Source organism: Mobula hypostoma, chromosome 18 (genome assembly GCF_963921235.1).
Source record: "Mobula hypostoma chromosome 18, sMobHyp1.1, whole genome shotgun sequence".
NCBI classification, from domain to species: Eukaryota; Metazoa; Chordata; class Chondrichthyes; order Myliobatiformes; family Myliobatidae; genus Mobula; species Mobula hypostoma.
In genome coordinates this window covers 32,668,850-32,693,085 of record NC_086114.1, presented here as the reverse complement: position 1 = coordinate 32,693,085, position 24,236 = coordinate 32,668,850, and the positions used below count along the sequence as shown (strand labels likewise).

The following is a 24,236-nucleotide window of genomic DNA, read 5'->3' as shown; positions in this document are numbered from 1 at the left end:
GCCAGTGTGCTCAGTGGGGAGGCTTCAGGCGGAGGTGTTTCCATTACCTGATGCCCTTATCCTTCCTAATGGTTGAGGTCATGAGTTTGGAAGGTGCAGTCGGAAAGGCTTAGGCATGTACCTGAATGTGTTTTGTGGTCTGACAGACACTGCAAGGGAAGAAAAGTTTAGGTCGGGTAATTCAATACCAAATAGTAGACTGCTTTGCCCTAGGTAGTGTTGGGCTCTTCCATATTCTTCCCGATGGTGCTGCCAAATTCTTGACCCCTTCATTCTAAGTTTTCCATTATTGCCACTTCAGTATTTCTTTTTGCTTTACTTCAGATTGCATCACATTCCCAACACCATTCTGCTGTTTAGGCTCATGTCTATATATATTGTACTGTGTATACTTTTTACCCTACGTGAGCAAATAGTGTCATCACATCGTGGTGTAACCTAATCTGATCTGAATCTGAATCTCTTGAGTATTGTTGAATCTACGTTCATTCAGACGTAGAAAGTATCCCTGATTTGATCCTTGTAGTTAAGGGAAAGGCATTGAGATCTTAGGAAGTGAGTCACATGAACTGGATAACAAGCTTCTGACCTGCTGTAGTAGACAGCCGGCTGGTGCATCCATTTTCCGGTCAATAATGATCACCTCCCAGGATGCTGATGGTGGAGGACTTGGTGATGGTGTTGTCACAGATGTCAATGAATGGTGGTCAGATTTCTCTGGATGAAGGTGGTTATGGCCTGGCACTAGTCTATCCACTGGTGTTTAGTTGCCACTCAACAGCCAATAGCCACATGCTGTCTAGGCCTGACGCATGCAGGAGTGGGCGGTTTCAGTTGCTGAGGAGTTGCAAATAGAATTGAACATTGAACATCCCCAATTCTCACCTGAGGATGGAAAGAAGGATATACTGGCCTTAGAGGTGGTGCAGAGAAGGTTCAACAGGTTGATTCTAGAGATGACAGGCTTAGACTATGAGGAGAGATTGAGATACCTGGGACTGTACCCACTGGAATTCAGAAGAATGAGAGGAGATCTAATAAAACATATAAAGTTATTGAAGGGATTGATAAGATAGAGGTAGGAAAGTTGTTTCCACCGGTAGGTGAGACTAGAACTAGGGGACATAGTCTCAAGATTCAGGGGAGTAGATTTAGGACGGAGGTGAGGAGGAACCGCTTTTCCCAGAGAGTGGTGAATCTGTGGAATTCTCTGCCCAATGAAGCAGTGAAAGCTACCTCAGTAAATATATTTAAGACAAGGTTGGATAGATTTTTGCATAGTAGGGGAATTAAGGGTTATGGGGAAAAGGCAGGTAGGTGGAAATGAGCATTTGGTCAGATCAGCCATGATCTTGTTGAATGGCAGAGCAGACTCAATGAGCCAGATGGCCTACTCCTGCTCCTGTTTCTTATGTTCAGTAAGAAGGTGATGGATGAAGCAGCTGAAGATGGTTCAGTCTAGGACACTGCTCTGAGGCACTCCTGTAGTGATGTTCCAAAGCCAGAATCACTGACCTCCAACAAACATAACCATCTACAGTTGGTAGATTAATTGGTTGTTGTAAATCGCCCTTTGACTAGGCGAGGGTTAAATCGGGGGTTGCTGGGCTGCGTGGCTCGAAGGGCTGGAAGGACCAATTCCACGCTATATCTCAATAAATAAACAAAGTGTGATATCTCAGAAGACACTGAGTTTTACTGAGATAGGTGAGTAAGTTTGAGACTCAGCAATGGGACCTCAGGGAAGGAGGTCAAATCTGTAACCAGAAAAGGGGCTGAGATCACGTCAGAATGCTCATACCGGATCAGATGTTCACAGCACAAGCTGTACTTTAGACACTGCAATAGCTCAGAGATGGGGAATGGAATAATGAGACAGGGTCTAGTCGATAGTGTTTCAACCCCAAGTTTACAAACAGTAGATTACAGTGACTCTTCAAGATTCAAGATTTAAAATTGTTTAATGTCATTCCCATTACGTAAGTGTAAAGGAGAATGAAATAATGAAATGTACTGTGGATCTGATGCAAACCAAAAGAAAAACACAATAAGATAAAGAACAGAAATTTAAAAAACAATAAATATAAATACATAAGATCGCTTATATCCACAGATTGATTGTACGTCCATAAAGTGATGCTAGACACAGGATCGTCTGTACGTGAGGTGACTTTGACAGGAAATGATAAAGTAGTGGTGCCGTGGGAAGTGAAGGTGTTGATCACCCTTACTGCTTGGGGAAAGTAACCGTTTTTGAGTCTGGTGTTCTTGGCGAGTATGCCACATAGCCTTCTCCCTGATGGGAGAGGGGCAAACAGTCCACGAGCAGGGTGGGTGGGATCATTTTTACTATCCCTTTTTCAGCATCTTTCTGTATATATATCCTTGATGGTGGATGGGCCGGTGCCGGTGATAGATTGGGCATGTTTAACTACCCATTGTAGAACCTCTCTGTCCATCACAGAACAGTTTCCGTACCTCTGTAGAAGGATGTGAGTATCGATGTGCAAAATTCATCTCTCTTCAGCTTCTTTAGGAAGTAGAAGTGTTGGTGAGCTTTCCTGATTGTGTAAGATGTGTTTTGGGACCATGAGAGGTTATGTGAGATGCGCACTTCCCTGAGTTTGAAACTGCTCAGAGTTTTCTCGGGTATGAGACCCTGTTTGATGTATTCATTACCAGTTTAGCTTGGTAGGAGATTGTAGGTCAGCTGGAAGTGTGGTCAGTGGGACTGACCTCTTTGAGGAAATCTGTATGTCTGCCTCTTATTTCCTTTGTCTGTACACATACACAGCAAATGACCAAAAAAACTAACATTGGCACCCAAGGGTCAAGGTAATGGATACCAACTGGAGACACAAAAGTTGGGATTTGAAACAAAAGTAATCTGCTAGAGGAACTCAACAGGTTGAGCAGAGCTGGTGGGTGGTGGTGGGGAAAGAACTGCTGATGATTCAGATTGAGACCCTGTAATTACAGAAACTGTCTAGATAAGGATTGGGGAATCTGTTCCCCTGGTGGTGGTGTGAGGTTATTTCCTATTCTGCATATAAAAGACTAATCATAGATTATTGCCTTGGTCAATGATCCATGTTATACAGAGCCAGTAGAGGCTACAATCTCTCCTGAGGTGATATACACAGAATCATGGTACCATTGCTTTGGCGTGTTGTGAGGCTGCCTCCAGATATCATTGCTTCTTAATTTTGCACCAGTTAAGATATGAGGTGTTGCAGGGACTTTCAATGAGGAAGAAAGAAACTATTCAATTGAACATGCCAATTAGGCACCTGAGACACTGATGGGACCTTCGTTCAATATCTCATTCAAATTATGGAGGTTTTTCAGTATTACTACAGACCAGCTTAGTCTTCAAATCTCTGAGGTGGAATCTAAACCTATGACACCCCCTGAACAATGGCACAAGTGCCTCACAGGTCCCAGATAAGGATTTGATGCCCTTGCGCTCCAAAGCGTACTCTTGGGTTCTCTTTCTGACAGTGGGAATACAAGAGGCAGTGACTCCAAGCCCGATCAGTTGGTGCACATGACGTAAATGCAATCAAAACCTGCAGATGCTGAAAATCTGAAATAAAATCAGAGAGCCGTTGAAATACTAGGCAAATCAGGTGGCATCTATGGAGAGAGAACAAAATTAATGTTATGAATCAGAAACTTTTTGCTGGTGGTATTGATCAGTTTCCAACCAATAAAAACAGAAAATTCAGGTTGGGCAGCATCTGTGGAAAGAGAAACAGTTAATGTTTTAGGCAGGAGTCCATTCTTCAGAATGGGACAGAGTGAAAAGAAGAGGTAATTGTAAATTGAAAGGAAGGTGGTGAGAGGGATGGCTAGGACAAACGGAATATCTGAGATAGGGTAAGACCAAACCAAATGGGTCAATGAGGGCAGGTAGAAGGTTATCTATGTTGCTAATAAGGGAGTTATTAGAACATGTCCTGGAGGCCCCAGCTAGGCTGATGCAGAGAGAGAAAAAGTGAATCATAAATACAGATGGATGATTGGCAGTTCTGACTGGGGCACTGTCTTGTGTTACTGCTGGATGAGATGACTGTCTTCAAACTGTGATGACACCTCCAATACAGGAGTGTGGCCTTCACATTCAATTCTCAATGTAGGGTCTTGAAGCTCCCGAGCTTTTTCACCCACATGTGAGGGTTGCTTAAAGCCTGTTGATGTAAGTGGAGTGGTAGGTTTGACTGAGCAATCATCAGAGCCCCAGTAAGGTAAGGCCAGCTCCTTTGTAACAATCCTTGCTCTTGGAGGTACACTCTCATGCCTTCAGGTCATGTCCCACAATTCGACCCTGTTGTGACTGTTAGGGAGAGGCCTTTACTGATTTTTTTTGTGGATGTCAGTGATGCAGTTATTTCATATCAAATAGATCAGAAGCACTGGCTGCAACGTTCCCAACCTGTCCCTCAAATTGTAAGGCTGTTGGGATCCTATCGGCAGTGCATGCGGTTTTTGACTTCTGCCACATTTATTGAATCATATTGCTTTGGTAACATTATACTGAGCCTACAACACGATGAGCACTAAAGGGATGAAATGTTGTCAGAGTGTGTTTAAAAACGCAAACACGAGGAATTCTGCAGATGCTGGAAATTCAAGCAACACACATCAAAGTTGCTGGTGAACGCAGCAGGCCAGGCAGCATCTCTAGGACGAGGTACAGTCGACGTTTCAGGCCGAGACCCTTCGTCAGGACCAACTGAAGGAAGAGCTAGTAAGAGATTTGAAAATGGGAGGAGGAGGAGGAGGAGGGGGAGATCTGAAATGATAGGAGAAGACAGGAGGGGGAGGGATGGAGCCAAGAGCTGGACAGGTGATTGGCAAAAGGGATATGAGAGGATCATGGGACGGGAGGTCCGGGGAGAAGGAAAAGGGGGAGGGGGGGAAAACCCAGAGGATGGGCAAGGGGTATAGTCAGAGGGACAGAGGGAGAAAAAGGAGAGAGAGAGAAAGGATGTGTGTATATAAATAAACAACGGATGGGGTATGAGAGGGAGGTGGGGCATTAGCAGAAGTTAGAGAAGTCGATGTTCATGCCATCAGGTTGGAGGCTACCCAGACGGAATATAAGGTGTTGTTCCTCCAACCTGAGTGTGGCTTCATCTTTACAGTAGAGGAGGCCGTGGATAGACATATCAGAATGTGAATGGGATGTGGAATTAAAATGTGTGGCCACTGGGAGATCCTGTTTTCTCTGGCGGACAGAGCATAGGTGTTCAGCAAAGCGATCTCCCAGTCTGCGTCGGGTCTCGCCAATATATAGAAGGCCACATCGGGAGCACCGGATGCAGTATATCACCCCAGTCGACTCACAGGTGAAATGTCGCCTCACCTGGAAGGACTATCTGGGGCCCTGAATGATGGTAAGGGAGGAAGTGTAAGGGCATGTGTAGCACTTGTTCTGCTTACAAGGATAAGTGTCAGGAGGGAGATCAGTGGGGAGGGTTGAGGGGGACGAATGGACAAGGGAGTCGCGTAGGGAGTAATCCCTGCGGAAAGCGGGGGGGGGGAGGGAAAGATGTGCTTAGTGGTGGGATCCCGTTGGAGGTGGCGGAAGTTACAGAGAATAATATGTTGGACCCGGAAGCTGGTGGGGTGGTAGGTGAGGACCAGGGAAACCCTATTCCTAGTGGGGTGGCGGGAGGATGGAGTGAGAGCAGATGTGTGTGAAATGGGGGAGATGCATTTGAGAGCAGAGTTGATGGTGGAGGAAGAGAAGCCCCTTTTTTAAAAAAGGAGGACATCTCCCTCGTCCTGGAATGAAAAGCCTCATCCTGAGAGCAGATGCGGTGGAGACGGAGGAATTGTGTTGAAGAAGAGTGTGTTGCATTCTTCTGAGAATGAGCTTTTTCAGATCTTGATAACTCACTTTCTTCCTGCAAGGGGAACTGTAGATGCCACACATCAAAACTGGAACATGAGGTTGTCCTGAGCTTAACCAGCAGTAAGTGTAATCCTCATCTGTTGCTGGGTCCAAGCCTTATCTCTACATTTTGCTCTTTAATAGTCCTCGTATTCATCCCGAGGGCTCTGTCCTTCTCCAGTGCAGCATCGCTCATTGTGTTCTTCCTGTTAATCTGCAGCCATATCAACTACCAGGACGATCTGCAGCAGGTTTAAGGATCGCTGGTGTTGGGCCCCCCTGCTCCTACTTTTGAAATGTCTTTTGAATTCTGGACTATGGCCAAGAAGGTTCAATGATGCCTCTACTTCCTGGGGGGGGCTAAAGAAATTTGGCATATCCCCTTTGACCCTCACCAGTTTTTATCAATGCTCCACAGAATGCATCGTGGTTTGGTAAAGCAACTGTTCTGGCCCTGACCACAGGAAACTGGAGAGAGTTGTGGACACAGCTCAGCATAACATGGAAACCAGCCTCCCCTCCATGGACTGTCTACACTTCTTGCTGCCTCCAGTAAAGCAGTCAACCTACCCTGGACATCCTAACTTCTTCCCTTTCCCATCGGGCAAACGGTACAAACCCCTGAAAGCACTTACCACCAAGCTCAAGGACAGCTGCCTCCCAACTATTATAAGACTCTCGACTAGTTTCCTACTATGATAAAATGGACCCTTGACCTCAGTCTACGTTGTTATGATCTTGCACCTTAGTATCTACCTGATCCGCACTTTTTTTTCCTGCAGCTGCTACACTTTATTCTACATTCTATTACTGTTTTATTTTGTTCTACCTCAATGCACGGTGTAATGAACTGGTCTGTATGAACAACATGCAAGCCAAGATTTTCACTGTACCTCTGTACTTGTGACAATAATAAACCAATTCCAATTCTACATGGTTCTATCACATAATCCCTGGCACTGGGACTATTCGATGTGCTAGACTGAGCAATTTTAAAAAGTACTGAGTAAAATGTTCTTCAAAAAACATGAAAACTGTGGCACCGATATCAAATCAGTGAAAACTAAATATTTATTTGATATATTCTGCATCAGGGGCTCCTTGGAAATCTGCATTTTTTTTTTGCTTGTTGGTAAAAGCGAACATTGAGCACTGGAGTGAATGTAATTTTACTGATCACTGCCTGCTGCTGGCTGGAAGAGAGCGAGTGATCAAGAATTGAAAAAGTTAATTGACTTTAAAGGGTTCAAATGTGTGGCACAAATTGCTCATGCTGTTAATTGTACCAACGTTTGAAACTCTAAGGATCATATGACACTGAACTCTATGATCATGATTAATGAGCATCTAATTTCCATGTTCTAAGCTCCAATGTGGTTTAATATGTAATCTTGGGATATGATGAGATAAGGAGCTGAAAATTCCCAGTGCTCAAACCGCCTGCAGACAACATAGGAGAAGCTGCTGCTTCTGCATGCCTAGAATATAATGGAGAAGGCATAGATGCATACTGACGTGGATGAACCATACAGATTTTGCTGAATGAGGCAGAATGCCTTTAGGTCTCAATGATCATCTCTTTGTTCTATGTTTCCATATTTCTATCCATCTACAGATCAGCATAGTATTAAATAAATATGCCTAATGTCAATCTCTTGCTTATAATGGTTAAAAAATATTTACCAGAATTAAACGGCAATCAACATTGTGCCTCTGATAAACACGAGGAATTCTGCAGATGCTGGAAATCTAAAGTAATGCACACAAAATGCTGGGGGAACTCAGCAGGTCAGGCAGCATCTATGGAAATTAATAAATAGTCGACATTTTGAGCCATGACCCTTCTTCAGAAAGAAGGGGGAAGATGACAGATATAAAAGGTAGGGGGAGGAGGAGGAGGATAGCTAGAGGGTGATAGATGAAGTGAAGCCTAGTGGATAGGAAAGGTAAAGGGCTGGAGAGGACGGAATCTGATAGGAGTGGAGAGTGGACCACAGGAGAAAGGAGATCCGGGGGCGGGGGGGGTGGGGGGGATGGTGATAGGCAGATGAGAAAAAGTAAAGGGCCAGAGTGGGGAATAGAAGAAGTGGGGAGGGGCTGTGAATATTTGTTTTATCAGAAGGAGAAATTGATATTCATGCCATCAAGTTGGAGGCTACCCAGTTGGAACATAAGGTGTTGCTCCTCCACCCCGAGGGTGACCTCATTGTGGCACAAGAGAAGGCCGAGAACTAACATTCGGGAGGAATATGAATAGGAATTAAAATGTTTGGCCACTGGGAAATTCTGCTTTTGGCAGATGGAGCGGAGGTGCTCAAGAAACGGTCCTCCAACATAAGACGGGTCTCATTGGGACATTGGGAGAACCGGACACAATACACAACCCCAGTGGAATCACACGTGATGTATTGCTTCACCTGGAAGGACTATTTGTGGCCCCAAATGGAGCAGAAGGAGATGAATGGGCAAGTGTAGCACTTAGGCTGCTTTCAAGGCTAAGTGCCCAGAGGGAGATTAGAGGGGAGGGACAAATTCACAAAGGGAGCAACTCCTGTGGAAAGTAGAGTGGGGGGGGGGAGGTAAAGATATGTTTGGTGATAAGATTCGTTTGGAGATGGCGGAGGTTGTGGAGAAAGATACGTGGGATGTGGAGGCTCATTGCAGTGGTAGGTAAGGACAAGAGGAACTCTATCGCTGTTAGGCAACGGGAAGTTGGGGTGAGCACAGATGCTCAGGAAATGGAGGAAATGTGGATGAGGACAGCACCAATGGTGGAGGAAAGGGAAACCCTGTTCTTTGAAGCAGGAGGACATCTCTGATGTCCGGGAAAGGAATGTCACATCGGGGGAACAAATACAATGGAGACAAAGGAGACAGGGCGGGAAGAGGTTTAGTCAAGATAACCATGGGAATTGGTAGGTTTATAAAAGATGTTGGTCAACAGTTTGCCTACAGAGGAGGCAGAGAGACCGAGAAAGAGGAGGGAGGTGTCAGAAATGGGCTAAGCGAACTTAAGGACAGGATGAAAGTTGGAGGCAAAGTTGATTAAATTGACAAGCTCAGCATGGGTGCATGAGGCAGCACCAATGCAGTCATCAGTGTAGTGGAGGAATAGTTGCGGGGCTTTACCAGGGAAATCTTGGAACATGGACTTGTGTCTCTGACGCTGTTTATTTTTTCCTAATTCTAAGCATTGGAACAAGGTTGTTCAAGGGATCAATAATATGGCTTCAGCTCTACAATTTTTCTTGCTAAAGTAATGTGACATAACAGAGCCCAGTTTCAGTCTTTTGTAATCAGTGAGTCCAGAGTAACTGTAAACTAGCATCAGGTGTCACGCCTTCAGTAATGGTGATAAACTAGTCATTGGTTCCCTATGCTCTACAGTATTCAGAATATTGATCTACTCAAGAACTGAAGCTGAAAACTACATCCATAACATCAGTACACTGGCATGCGACCTCCTTGGTCCATTTGTAGTTATGCTGATGTCAATATTCAGTCCTTTCCCATGCCTGGCTGTACATTTTCTTTCAGGTGAGGACAATTGCATGGGAGTTATCCCTCATCATGGTCTCCGGGGTGATTCATCTCAAATTTCCTTCTTCTTAAATGCAACAATACAGCAGCAGAGGTGGATCTGCAGACCTCTGAGACTGGTCTGATGTTCAGTATGATTATAGATGAGCTTTTACTTATCCACTTCCTTGCCTGAACCCTGTTTCTCTTCATGGCCAAAATTGATTAACTCGGTCTTAAACGTACTCAGCGACTGGGCGATCATACCCCCAATAGGCTGGTAGGCTGGTCCTGGACTTATATCATAATTTACTGGCATAATTTACATATTACTATTTAACTATTTATTATTATTTTTCTATTACTATTCTATTACTAGTTATTATTTCCATGACTATTACTATTTCTATTACTATTTATTATTCATGGTGCAACTGTAACGAAAACCAATTTACCCCGGGATCAATAAAGTATGACTATGACTAAATGTAGTTGTACTCCTTGCCTCTACTCACTTATTTATCTAATAAACTTTAAACAGAAGTTATGATGAGACTATCAGCTGAAGAAGAGCTGTACTCGGACAGCTCCTATTTTGGGCAAGTCACAATCTTCCCCTGAAGCTTTTCATCCATTTTTTTCTTTTAATAATTTCTGATAAGACAGTCAGAAAAAGTTCTGTTTTGGGCCTTAATTTACTTTAACAGTTGTTGAACTACGTGTTGAGGAGCTATGAGCCATTAACAAGTCCAAACATCTCCAACCAAATTCTCAATTGGAAGCATCAACTTTTGCAAGAAGTAGTTGCTGATTTGGGTCGGTATGTTGTTGCTGTGGCAGCAGGACACTATATTTATGACCTCAGAAAAGGCATTAATAGAGTGATAAATGTAGGGAAAATAAAAGCTGCCGGGTCCTTTGGTAGTCCCGGCTTAGAAGGTTTCAACACACACAAAATGCAGGAGGAGCTCAGCAGGCCAGGCAGCATCCATGGAAAAGAGTAAACAGTCGATATTTTGGTCTGATTCCCTTCATGCGTGATGAGAAGGTTTCATGTCACATGAAGCATCTGTATTTTAAGTATTCCAGTGTAAGGTTTGAGTTATGTTGTCACCTTTGCTTCTAATGCTTGCAGAAAAAGTTCACTGGATTTGTCCATTGCAATTTTTTTTCTTAAGCAGGGTGTAACTTTCAGTTACCATGGTAATGCCCATTATCCTGAACAATGTAAGCTAATAATATAGGCAAAAAAACTAGCTATTCCATCAGTCACATTACTTCTCACAACAGAGCACAATCATATGTATAGATTTATAATTAGAATGCCAAAGTTTTCATAAAGACAAATGAACTAATATTATCACATTAAAACAGAGGACTGTGTAACAAAATGCTAGCCATTAGACTCTTCATCTTGTAAGTTTTCAGTCTCATTGCTTTTCATCTTGCTGTATCATAATGTTAGAATTGGCTTGCAGCAGATAATTAAACCTACAAGAACATCTGTAATATATATTGTGTAGTTAACACCTGTTTATTCAAATTTTAAATTTTTTAAATTCATTACATGGTTATGACATTTAATACTCAGCTTATTTTTTGCAGTATTCTTCCAAATGCAACAAGCATCTTCAATTTGATTACTTTCAGCTGTTGTTACAAGGTAGCTTTCTTTCTTACCTGTTCTGGGTTGTGACCAATTAGGGGATGTTTTCTTACTTCTTTACCACATAAAAGAAGGTAGTATCAGCTTGAAGAGACTGTGCTGATTCACACAATAACTTCATTGCCAATTAGTTTTTGCTGTAGCCTATTCACCTATCATCTGCCCCTATATTCTATTTAACCCATCCAATGGTGAAAAGCCTTGATAGAGTGGATGTGGAGAGGAAGTTTCCTATGGTGGGAGAGTCTAAGACCAGAAGACACAGCCTCAGAATGGAGGCGAGTTCTTTTAGAATGGAGATGAGGACGAACTTCTTTAGCCAGAGGGTGGTGAATCTGTGGAATTCTTTGCCACAGGCAACTGTGGAGGCCAGGTCTTTATGTATTTTTAAGGCAGAGGTTGATAGATTCTTGATTGGTCAGGCATGAAGGGATACGGGGGGAAGGCAGGAGAGTTGGGCTGAGAGGAAAAATGGATCAGCCATGATGAAATGGCAGAGCAGACTTGATGGACCAAATGGCCTAATTCTGCACCTATATCTTATAGTCTTATATTCTGCCTCTCACATGGTAGTTACTAAGAGCCAAGCAACCTGCATATCTTTGGGATGTTGGAGAAAGAAAGAGCATTCGGGGAAAATCCATGTGGCCACAGGGAGAACATGCAAGATCCATCCATAGAGCCCCAGAGATCAGGATTAAATCCAGGTCTCCAGAGCTGTGAGCCACCAGCTTTACTGGCTGCACCACTGTACGTTTGATCAACACATGTGCCAAGTTCCTACCTCTTGGAATTGTTCCTGAGTGATATTCTTCCATATGCCTGAGGTCCTGGCTTTTCGGGCCTTTCACAACAGCTCTTCCCTTCACCAAAGTTCTTTCATGTTTGTAATAGCCAAATACTAATGTAATGAATGGACCAATTCTTCCAAATATTGACCATGAGCGGTGAATAATCCACAACAGGCAAGAGTTACACAGCTTTCTTAGGCTACTGATATTTTCCGTCATTGTCCATTGTCCTCATGGAAAGAAATGCTTGCCTCAACTCTCAGTGGCGAATCACCTCTAAGCAGAATTTGGATTCCTTTTTGAAGGTCTTATGTTACATTCACATTGCCAAATGTAAACTTCATCCAAGCTCAACTGTTCCTTGGCCAAAATGAGCACCGCTAAAGATTTCAGCACTCATATGACACAGCTTCATTGATTTGCTAACTACAGTGTTATGAATTATTTTTTTAATCACCTGTAACTCTTAATCTTGCAAGATTTTATTGATATTAATTTACTAAAACGTCTCGCCTACAAAGCAGTTTCTTGAAAGATCCATTCATAAGGTCTTCTAGATACAAATGAGCTTCTCATTTTCTTCCAACTTATTTTTATTATTGGGCAGTTCTCTGCAGAGAAAGCCTGAGTTGTTTCATTACTTAGGCTTTAACCCAAGTTGGGGAACAAAAATCTTCAGTAGTTATGTAGGTTAATCAATATTTGAACATTTGATCATCTTCTATAGATATTAAAAATATCCATGTCACTTAGGAGTCTCTGAGGCCAGCTGCCTGCATAATTTGATTGAGCCCATTTATGAGCAGTCTTAAATGTGTTTTTAAATGTAAAGTATTTGAACATGATGCATCAGTGAATTGATCCAGGAACGTTTTCTTTATTACTTCTTCAGTGGTCAACCACACGCTTGAGTCAACACTTCCTTTCGACTGTGATCTATTCCAAGCTGCACCCTGTCATTATGCCTTCTTGGCAGATGAGATCACTGAGCAAAGTGAAGTTGTAGCTGTGTAACTGCTTGTCTCCTGCCCTTCCATCTCTCTCCTGCCTTGCTTATTTGTATCCTGCTCAATATGCTATAAAGCAACAATCTTCTGCTCTTTACTCCCTGTAGTTAGAGGGAGTGTGCTGTATCATGTTTTCTTTATTACAGAAGTGGCTGAGTTAACTATTTGTTTGTACCTGAAGCTATATAAATACCAAGTTGTAAGGTTTGTTTCCCTTACATGCTTTCATATTCCAAGTTGGATTTAACTTGTATGTTAGATTTAATTCATGACTGAAGTGCTGCTTTGTTCTCTTCTCAAGTTTTCTCCTTAGAAAATACATTCAGTGGCTATCTTATTAGATACTCCTGTAGACCTGCTCGTTAATGTAAATATCTAATCAGATAACCATATGGCAGCAATTCAATGCATAAAAACATGCAGACATGGTCAAGAGGTTCAGTTATTGTTCAGATCAAATATCAGAATGGGGAAGAAATGTGATCTAAATGACTTTGACCATGGACTAATTGTTGGTGTCAGATGGGGTGGTTTGAGTATCTCAGAAACTGATGATTTCCTGGGATTTTCATGCACAGCAGTCTAGAGTTTACAGAGGATGGTGAAACAAAAAAAAAATCCAGTGAATGGCAGTTCTGTGAGCAAAAATGCCTTGTTAATGACAGAGGTCAGAGGAGAAAGGCCAGACTGGTTCAAGCTGACAGGAAGGTGAAAGTAACTTATATAAGCATGCATTACAACGGTGGTTTTCAGAAGATCATCTCTGAATGCTCAACACATTGATTCTTAAAATGGATGGATTGCAGTAGCAGAGGCACTTTATTAGGTACAGATTCCTACTGTCCTTCCCAACCCTTGTTAGTTGCTGTTCCTTTCATAGTATGTTAATATGCTACAGCAGTTTCAATGATCTATGTAGCTCTCAAAAAGGCCAAGGACAAAATTTGCAATGGAAAGGGCAAGTCATCAATACTGGAATACCAATTGTACTACAGTCACTATCTTTGAAATATATTTCAATCTCAGGTCAAACTGAAGATAGACAAATTAGTGAGCAGCCTCTTTAAAAATAACTTACCAAACCAGACTGCATTTAGCTCAGCCTTATCTGCTTCAATCAGATTATGTGGCTGAGTTTCTACAAATCATCTGCTGCTTTTCCAAAGATCTTCCACTAGTCATCTGACACACAATCAGGAGAAGGTTTTTTATTAAATGTATTTTTGGATCTTGAATGTCAAAATAAATACTCTTAACATTCAGCATCTGCACACAAAGCCTATGGCATTCGAATCCTTTGGCGAATCTGCATAGCAGTTCCATCAATAATCATATATCCAAAGTGAAGTTAATACAATCTACCTTTTAGAAGACATGCCTCATAACGAATTACTGATTAGCACCAATTCCAAAGCTGTGAATTCATTTCACATTATACACACAGGAAGTACCAATATAAATTTTGGAACATTTTCCTTGATTCTCAACAGGAATTAAACACCATCTGACTATTTCACAATGTGCCATAAAAGGTCAACTTTGAGATTCTTCCGTAACTTCAAAGCCCAGCTATTGTAGGTGCAGGTCCCTGTTACATTTAATCATAATAGCCCAGCCTTTACACACCAAAGACTTATGCTGTCAATAAAGTGAGAAACTAAACCCAGCTTCTCTGCCTTAATGAACTGCCATAAGTTGTTGGCTTCATGTATACAGTATCTCATCCTTAAAGCTGTATTGCCTTTCATGCTGCATTGCTACAATCCTCCTCGTTAACTTCTTCAGAGGAGGTGTCTTTAATTCATTCAGAGGAATTAACAGCACAAATGCCTTTTGGAGGTAATTATTACTAATTATTTTTCAATCCTTTCTGCCCAGAATAATGGCTGGAAAATCTAACCTAAAGATTATGAATGTTTGCAAGTATTTCTAAGCAAAGTATTGCTTTCCCTTCATTTTTCTTCTTCACCCTCTGTCTGATTTGACACTGAATATTCTCACTCTAATTCAAGCTCCTTCTTGGCCCAGCCTCCATTTATCCCTCCTGCCTTAATCCTCCAGTTAAGGAAGTACATTTCAGGCCCTATTAGTATTAGTCACTAAGATACAAGATGCCCCACTGCCAGTTAGCGGCAATCCTATGGGCAGAAAATGTTCAGATCTGAGTATGTTCAAATTCCTGGGATCCCTCAATGACACCTGGGATTGAGCCATGGTCCAAGGTAAGGCTGATTAACCAACAGTAGCTGGTGACCAACTGTTTACATTGGTAACGATAGCACATCATGATTTACAGTTCAAGGCTTAACACATGATGTCAAATCTGATTTTTCATTGGGATATCCTTCTACTTATCCAACCTGCTTAGCTGTATGATGTCAATTACCTGAATCAAATATGGCATCGAATTAAATCATTTAACCCTTGGCCGATGACTGATCAACAAATAAACGCTGACTCAAAATTATATCTTCAGAAGATTGTTTCTTTCATTTACTCAACACCTTATAATCTAAGTAGTCTTTGTAACTAACCACTGACTTGGATTCAGGATTGCGGAAGCACATTAGAATATGACTGGATTGAACAAACCATTGTCCAATTTGACATTGAGAGTTCTCACTCTATTTCAATCCTCTTCTTGGCCCACTCTACGTCTATTTCTCCTTCCTTAAACCTCCAGACAGGGAGATACGTTGCAGGCCCTATTGATCACTAAGATATAAAATCCCCCACTCTCTCTTAGCAGCTCACATGTGCAACAACTCTCTGGACAGAAAATGTTCAAATATGACTATGTTTCACAATTTAACTCTCAAATCCTAGTCCATGTTGTAATTATAAACAAATGAATCTTGTTAATTAAGTTTTTCAATCAGTAATCACTGTCATGGATATGGCCAGGGTATTGAGCCAAAGACTGATCTATCTTGCAGCTGTTAGCAGTGATGCCTTGGCTCTGTGTCCATCCCTCAGTGCCTACGTCCATGCTTCAGCCTGCATCTTCTTTCCTTTACTCAGTCAATGCCTGCACTGATAAAACAATCTATTGCCTCAGGAGGATAATCAGCATCTTGACTAAAGACACTGAAGTTAAGCACCTTATCTTCATTAGATCAACTGGCTATAATTAAAGTGGTGGTGGATAGGTTCTTGATAAGTAAGGGCTTCAAAGGTTACAGGGAAATTGGTCTGAGATAAGAAATAAAGCAGGTATGATCGAATGGTGGAGCAGATTTGATACACTGAATAGTCCTATTTCTGCTCATACATATGTCATGGTTTTAATTCAATTGAAATAATTAGCATCGGGTGTAGGTACTTTGGCCATGTGGCAATAACTGTTCCACTGAACAGCTTTAATTGAAAGGTTATATTTGCATATGCTTACAAGTGAATATACTCACATTTACTAGAAAATTCTTAATTTACATATGTGTGTGTGTAAATTAAGAATTTTCTAGTAAATGTGAGTATATTCACTTGTAAGCATATGCAGATATTTGCAGGTATATGAAGGTATTTTCAGATAAATGTAAGTACAGTATATGAAGACATTTACAAGTAAAAGCAAATATATATAAGTATTTACTATTATATGAAGGCATTTACAGGTATATATAGATGTCTACCCAAACAGGGATAGAAGACTTTAAAATAAGTCTTGAGTACTTGTGAGTCTTCGTAAGGTAGTGGGCTCAGAGGTGGCATGCAATGGAGAGGGAGAGAGGGAGAGAGGGGAGATAGAGAGAGACTTGAGGATAAGACGGCAAAAATGAAGTAAATGAGTACATAACTCTGAGAGTGTGACAGTCAGAGGAAGAGATTGGTGAAGATGCTGCTGCGTGAGCTCTAAGAAAAGGTTTGCCATTTTTGCCTTTCCCCAGGGGTTACAGAACAAGTGACAGCTTGCACTTGTTAGTGGCACCTGGTGTACAGGTGTACAGGTGTGTATGAATGTCAGTCGCTTCTCCTGCGCACCTCTTCCATGCAGCTTTTATCTGATTTAGCGTCTGGAGGTTTGGAAGAATGTGCACTTTGGTTTAACCTGACAGGGCAGGTCAAAGTCTCAGTCTATAACCTGAAAGCCATTCAGCGTGCAGGCAAAATGTGGATAAGGCACTGATACCAGAAACTTCAACAGAATCTCTGATGTGGGTTAGGTGTTGTAAAGGAAATAATTAGTAATTTATGAGAAATGGACTTGGAAAGTCATGAACTTCAAAATATTATTCCCAACCAGTGAAAAGCATTAGTGCAGGAAAAGTAATACAAATGATTAAAATCCATAGTTTAAACAAAACCCAACTAAATGACAAAAGCATTTGAATAACGGCATTCACCTTTAAGAAGCCTACCCTAGCAGGCCTGGCCATTCACATCCTTGTTGACCATATCCGGGTGTCTGAGCAACACTGGTGTCGAAGAAATGGTGACAAGGCTCAGGATCCATTGAGAGACCCAATTCATCAATTCAAGGAGCTTTAATGACTTTTGCATGAGTCATCAGACAGACCTTCAATGAGGTTATTTCTTCAATGCATGACACAAGTGTACTCACCCATCCACCTAACTTGTAGCTCCTAGTTTTCTATTTTTTAGTGCTTTGGAATATTAGTCATGGATGTGACTGGCCAAGATTTCTCTGTTGGAACTGAAGAGTCTACGTAGCATTGGCTGACATGCTCATGTTAAAGATATGCGCTCCCTTTTAACATGACATGTTCGGTGGAAGGTTATAAAGTTTTTACACATCAAGCTTCAACCAACCGCCAGCTGTCAAGATTATTTTTGTTTGTCGAACTAGTTGTCTCTTCAGTCAGTGTCTGGGGTAATTAGAAGATTCGTTTGTGATCTCTCTGTAGTTCAACATTCATTTTCTATAGTTCCCCATATTGAATTGTCGCTATAATTCTATCATTTTGTCAAATTTTCATCCTAATCCTTCCCCAAATTAAAATAATGGAATATATACTGCATTCAGTCATTAGTGAATACCATGAAACATTTTATCATTATTATTAGCTTGAGCAATGCTTCTAAAATGTAGAGAAGGATTGGTGTAAAGTCCGACTTCTGATGGTCAGGTTATTTGTTACCCAGGGAGACTTTTGATTTATAGCTGATTAGGAACTCAGCAGGTTAGGCCTGATGACGGGTCTTGGCTCTAAACAGCGACTGTTATTTCCCTTCATAGATGCTGTATGACCTGCTGAGCCACCGCAGCATTTAAGCTTATTGCTGTCTACGTTTCCAGTGCCTGCAGATCTCTTGTATTCTTTATAGTTCCAATCTTCTAGCACCTTTGGAGTTGCATGACTGAGCGCTGCATAGAACATGAGCAGACCTTTCCTGAACAAGTGCCTTTGCAGAATACTTGCAGTTTGGTAATGTCTACAAAGCTTGCTCCAACCACAGCATCTGCCCTACCACACTTTGGTGAAACTCCTAGAGAAAAAGAAGATTTTGATCCCTCTTTTTTTTTTCGCAGTCTCCCAATGAAGTTCCCTAACAGCCCCAGGGAATTATGAAACAATTATCCAGCAACTCATTAAGGAGACTCTCCAAGTTCCGATGGAAAAATCAAATCTATGCGATGCAATGCTTTCAGAGGAAACATGATAAATAAGCCTTGTCTTCCCTTAGGATCAAGGTAGTATTTGAAATCACAGAGGGTAGTTCCTCCTCATTATTCATCTTCCAGAACAGCCTCACTAAACTCACTGCATATCACTGGTGGGAAAGGCCTGGGTGCAATTTGGCTGTGGTAACTGCTATAGTACAACAGTGACTACTTGACAATTGTGTTCCGGAATTTCCTCAGACTGTTGCGCTGATGTGTACAAGTCACACAAATCAATGGCCCCAAGGGAAGCCACCGGATCTCCCCGAAGCGAGGTTACCTGTAAAAGCTGGTCACGGACTTTGAGCCTTCCGTCCAGACCTGCCACACTGTTGGAGCTAATGGCCTTCACCAGCACAGCAGTTCCATTGTCACCACCCACAAGTGCAAAGCCCAAACCGCCATTTGTAGGTTTTTCCAAATCAATGTGGATTACAGAACTCTGCTGGAAGATAAAAAGGGGAGCTGTGGTTCACTCATCACCTCCAGCACAATAGGAGAGAGGATCGAGCCTTCAGTAAGATATGGTGAGGTCCTGTTACTGGATCAACAAGATGATTAATTGTAAAGAACAGCCATACAACATTTTTACAGCATTGGCTAATAATTTACTCCTTGATTCACACAGTGATCATGTACTTACATAGAAAATAATAAATACTATACAATAATAATAAATATCAGAAATGCCAACAATTTTGCACTTACAAACATAAATTTAAGAAGCAGGATACCTCAGATTCTGCAGGCAGAGTGGAGCTATTTTGGGATCGTACATAATCCTTGGATTGCCTTCCTAAAAAATATAATAATGTGAAAAAAGATCTTCCTGATGGAATAGCTTTGTTTACTTATGAAGCAGAGTCCATTCCCTAATGGGTAAGAAACTGTCAAACATCAGCAAATTTAGAAAAGCTTTTATGTGGGTATAATGTGAGACTGATGACTTATACAAAACAGCATTTACTAATTCCTATGTGACACAGATAGTTGTTGAAAGGTACATTAATTATGTCTAACCTCTTTCAATCTTGTTTCGATGTTTGATTTTCCTTTAAGATAATTAATTATGCTAATATATCGGGATAAATCACCTTCAAAATCCACAGTAAGTTATTTAGATCAAAAAATATCTACATGATATTTTAAAATATGTTGAATGTCTACAGGTTTTCAAATACCTTGCAGCTTCGAAGCAAGTCACATCTTTCATAGTGCTGTCCTTCATTTGGCTCTTCCCTATTTTATACAACTGCTTTAATACCCTGTCCCTCGTCCACCCCCGGCTTGCTGTTACTCAGCAACCTCTCAAGGCTACATGCCAGCCCAGGAGAAATCAGTCAGGCACTGGATCAGATACAGAACTGTACACTCATTCTACAGCGGCAGGCAAACAGCCCGGTAATAATTAATCGTCCTATAACTGGAAGATAGAATGCAGGCTCTTCCTTTGGCAGACAACTTGCTACTGAGGCAGAGAGAGACCAGATCAAACTGGATTAAGACAAAGGGCAGCCACCCTTACCATCCAGAGCCTGCGGCTTCTCCTGGTCAGGCTGGTTTTGTCCTTCTTTTGATATCAGTTTCCACTCACCAAAGCCTTGAGTTCACAAAGGAAAAGGTGCATGTGTAAGTCACAGTGCAGATAGAAACAAAATAAAGCAAGTCACCATGTATAAAATAAACCCTATTCCTGAACACCCACTGCAATACACACAAAATACTGGAGGAGCACAGTGGGTTAGTTAGCATCTACGTATGGAGAGGAATGAACAGTTGATGTTTACGGCCAAGTCCCTTCATCAGGACTGGAAAGGAAGGGAGATGAAGCCAGAATAGGAAGGTGGGGGGGGGGGTGGTGGAGGGGGCGCAGGACAAGCTAGAAGCTGATAGGTGAAGCCAGGAGGGTGGGAAAGCGGGGATGAAGTAAGAAGGTGGGAGCTGATAGCTGGAAAAGGCAAAAGTCTGGAGAAGAAGGAATCTGATACGAGAGGAAAGTGGACCATGGATTAAAGGGAAGGAGGAGGTGCACGAGGGGGAGGTGATAAGCATGTGAGAAGAAGAGGCCAGAGTGGGGAAGAAAAGGGAAAGGGTGGGAAAAATTTACCAGAAGTTGGAGAAATCAATGGTCATGCCATCACGTATTGCTCCTCCAACCTGAGAGTGGCCTCATCATAGCAGGGGAAGAGGCCACGGACTGACATGTCAGAATACCAGTGGGAATGGGAATGAAAAAGGTTGGCCACTGGGAAATTCTGCTTTCTTGTGGATGGAGCAGAGATGTTCAACAAAGTGGTCCCCCAATCTATGTCAGATCTCACCAATGTAGAGGAGGCCGCATCGGGAGCACTGGATAAGAAGACGACCCCAGAAGATTCCCAGGTGAAGTGATGCCTCACTTGGAAAGACTGTTTGGGGGCCCTGCATGGAGGTGAGGGAGGAGGTGAATGGGCAGGTGTAGCACTTTGACCGCTTGCAGGGATGTGCCAGGTGGGATATTAATGGATTAATGGATAAGGAAATCATGGACGGAGCAATCCCTGCAGAAAATGGAAAGTGGGGGTGCGGGGAGGAGGTAAAGATGTGTTTGGTGGTAGGGTCCCATTGAAGATGGCTGAATTTGCAGTGAGTGAAGCGTTTGATGCGAGAGGCTCCAACACTTTAATAAGAAGGCAGGGGTAGTGGAAGGAGTACAAGCCGGCAGGTGATGTTGAAACCAGGTGAGGGGGAAGCTAGGTGGGTGGAGGAGGGGAGATGAAGTGAGAAGCTGGGAGGTGATAGGTGAAAGGGGTAAGGGTGTGAAGAAGGAGGATGGGGTCCAGTTTGGAGCGAACAGGACAGTTTGCTCCCAATTTAACACTGGCAATGACAGGGACATTTCAACACCATGGCTTTTCGTTTTGTAGTTTCTTGCAGTAAATTCATTGTGCTCTACTGTACAGCACAGAGACTGGCCTCTATCCCAACCCCTAACCCCGACACCAAATCTCATTTTGTTCTCCCCACTTTTCCATCAACTCCACCCAGATTCACCTACACACCAGCAGTAATTTCCGGCAGTCAATTAACCTTTAGGATAAGGGAGGAAACTCGAGCACCTGGAGGAAACCCACACAGCACACAGTCATAGGGAGGCCATGGAAACTCCATACAGACAGCCCCAGAATGTGGGGCTGAACCTAGCTACTGAGGCTCAGAAACGGCAGCTCTACTAACTGTACAGCTGCACCAAATCAGGTGCTGCCCAGACAGATTAGTCTCTGGATACAGGAAAAGAACAAGCACCATCTCATTTAAGAATATCTTTCAGTATTTGACATGGCTAGCATTTCTGGTTGTCCTTAGGAACACGTCTTATTGCATGCATTTAATCACAGGCCTTCGGGGAACTATATTGTAGCTGTCTCCATGAATATCGCTCTCTGATGTCAGTAGAGTACACCAGAGCAGGCACCGTGTTACCGCAGCAACTCATCCAAGGACAGCCTATTTTTTTATTGAAATGAAATGGGATTAGGTGCAAACGTGTTGCCCTGGGCATCAGCGTGGGGCAAGCCTAATGGACCAGCTGGTCCGATCCTCCCAGACAAGTTTGCCAGCTTCTGAAATAAACCCTAAGGTGCAAAGATACAAGTTGTCTGTTTGCTCAGTCAGTAGAATTCGTGTCTCTGGCTCCAAAGGTTGCCAGTTTAATTTCCACATCACGGGTTAGGGTCAATCATCAGAACTGGCATTTCAACACAGCACACTTGGACGTGTCACTACCAATGGTGATGTCCTTCAGATTCCCCTGATTGTCCTCCTCTACTGCCAAAGGATTCAGCGTGATAGTGCTTGTTAAGTAACTGCTGTCTATAGGTTTAAAAACACACTGCACTGCATAAAGTGCTGTGAAAAGTGTTGACACAAGCTGAACTATCAAGACAGAAGAAATTGAGATCAAGAACATGCATTAGGCTACTTAACAGAGTATCTGCACTTGCCTTTTAATGCCAAGCAATTTTTAGCCTTCTTACGGCTTCCAGCTCCTAGAAATTAAAGAATAGAAGATAAGAAAACAAGGCAGGAGAGCAGCAAAGCACAGCCACAAGGCAGAGGGGCAGCAGTGGCGTCACCAGCCAATTGGCAGTGCCCAATCTGATTCCTGAGGGGCACAGTGGAAGATACAGTGCTGTCACATACTGTACATACACAGTACTTGTACGAATCATGACTCAGAGCCAGACAGCACTCAGGATGTTTTGCAACAATGGCAATATCAGGCATTAAATTTGGAGTGCCGGTTTTAATTGATTGACATATCATCAATTCAGGCAATTTAGTCTGACAGAGTAACAGTAACTCCATTGGATGTACTTTATTATAAATATCGACATTAACACCTCACACTTAGAGTTTTACTCCTTGCTGCAGTCTTGGTTCTGAACAACAGAAGAACCATACATAACTGTGACCATGTTTGAATATTTAATAATCAAGACTTGTGCTCCCACTCCCACCATTCATTGTCAGTTGTCACTGCGCTCACACAGTTACACACACAGCAAACGTTTACACAGACATAGTCACACTCACCCCAACATACAATCACACACAAAGGCCTAAAATTACATGCACACTCACTCATACACAGATGCACTCATGTATACAGACATACATGCACTGACCCTGACACATACCCAAACACCACACATATTTACACAAACACACCACACATATTTACACATACACCACACATGGATTTGCCTGACTACTGTGTACTGTCTCTGGGCTGATGCAGGACTGGGGAGGAACTGAGACAGATAAGATTTTTTTTAAATCTATGATCCGTTGTGGATCACACGGTAGTGATATACCTGTATATCTCCTGTATTTCCCCACCTCCTGATATACCTGTATATCTCCTGTATTTCCCCACCTCCTGAACACTAGCTCTTATGGTATTGCAGTAGGTATTCTCTTCCATCATGTCACTGGATGGTACTAGCAATTCCTTATCCCAGTTTCCTAATGGATTATCAGCTAGTAACATTATGCTAACATTTCAATCTGTTTGCCTTCAGAAACATCAAAGCTCTCACTTTAAGTCAGCCCTATCCTTCACCACATTTCTCAGTCCACCATATAATTGAAATCCCTCACTAATTTCTGTTCCCTGCTAAATCTCCTCTGTTCTTTCTCCAAAGTATTGACTCTCTTTCTTAAAGAGTGGAGGCGCAATTCCACCAGAGGATAAACCTATTGCTGCTTTTGTACACTACACCCCTACTTATAAAGCTAAAGAAATACGCTTTTTAATGACATTGATGTAAACTGGAATTATTTCTGCTTCATGTTCGTTCTCCTTTTGGTGATGTGATCCAGATTGTTATGTTGGCATGGGCAATATCCTTAGTTATAGCTTAATAACTGCACAGAAACAGTGTGGCTGTTGGATTCTAGCCAGTGTTAAATACGTTTTCCCAGATTCAAGGCTTCAGAGAGATTTCAAATTTACTCAACGTATGCAGTAGAACCCTTTCCACTGGATTTACTCTGCAACATCCTGTGCTATCTAGTCTTGTTAAATCACCCTCTTGTACATCATGAACCAAAGGACAATGAAGAATTGGTTCCAGGAGCATCAGTGATGTCACTCTGTCACCTGTTTCTCAATTTGCATTGTTCTATTTCTCTGATTCGATAACTTGTTTCTGGTTAAGCAATCCCTCGATCTTAAGATTCGTAATCT

The 24,236-nt window shown here is 42.2% G+C and overlaps 1 protein-coding gene across 1 annotated transcript in view; it reads right to left on the bottom strand.

The window, feature by feature from the left end:
- Positions 1-24,236, bottom strand: part of LOC134358441 (tyrosine-protein phosphatase non-receptor type 13-like) — a 426,694-nt gene that overhangs the window by 56,527 nt on the left and 345,931 nt on the right. The window contains exons 35-38 of the mRNA XM_063070670.1: positions 22,489-22,533; positions 20,031-20,105; positions 19,240-19,301; positions 18,786-18,950 (exon numbers count right to left, since the gene is read on the bottom strand). Coding sequence (XP_062926740.1) covers positions 18,786-18,950; positions 19,240-19,301; positions 20,031-20,105; positions 22,489-22,533 — 347 coding nt within the window. The remainder of the gene's footprint in view (positions 1-18,785; positions 18,951-19,239; positions 19,302-20,030; positions 20,106-22,488; positions 22,534-24,236) is intronic.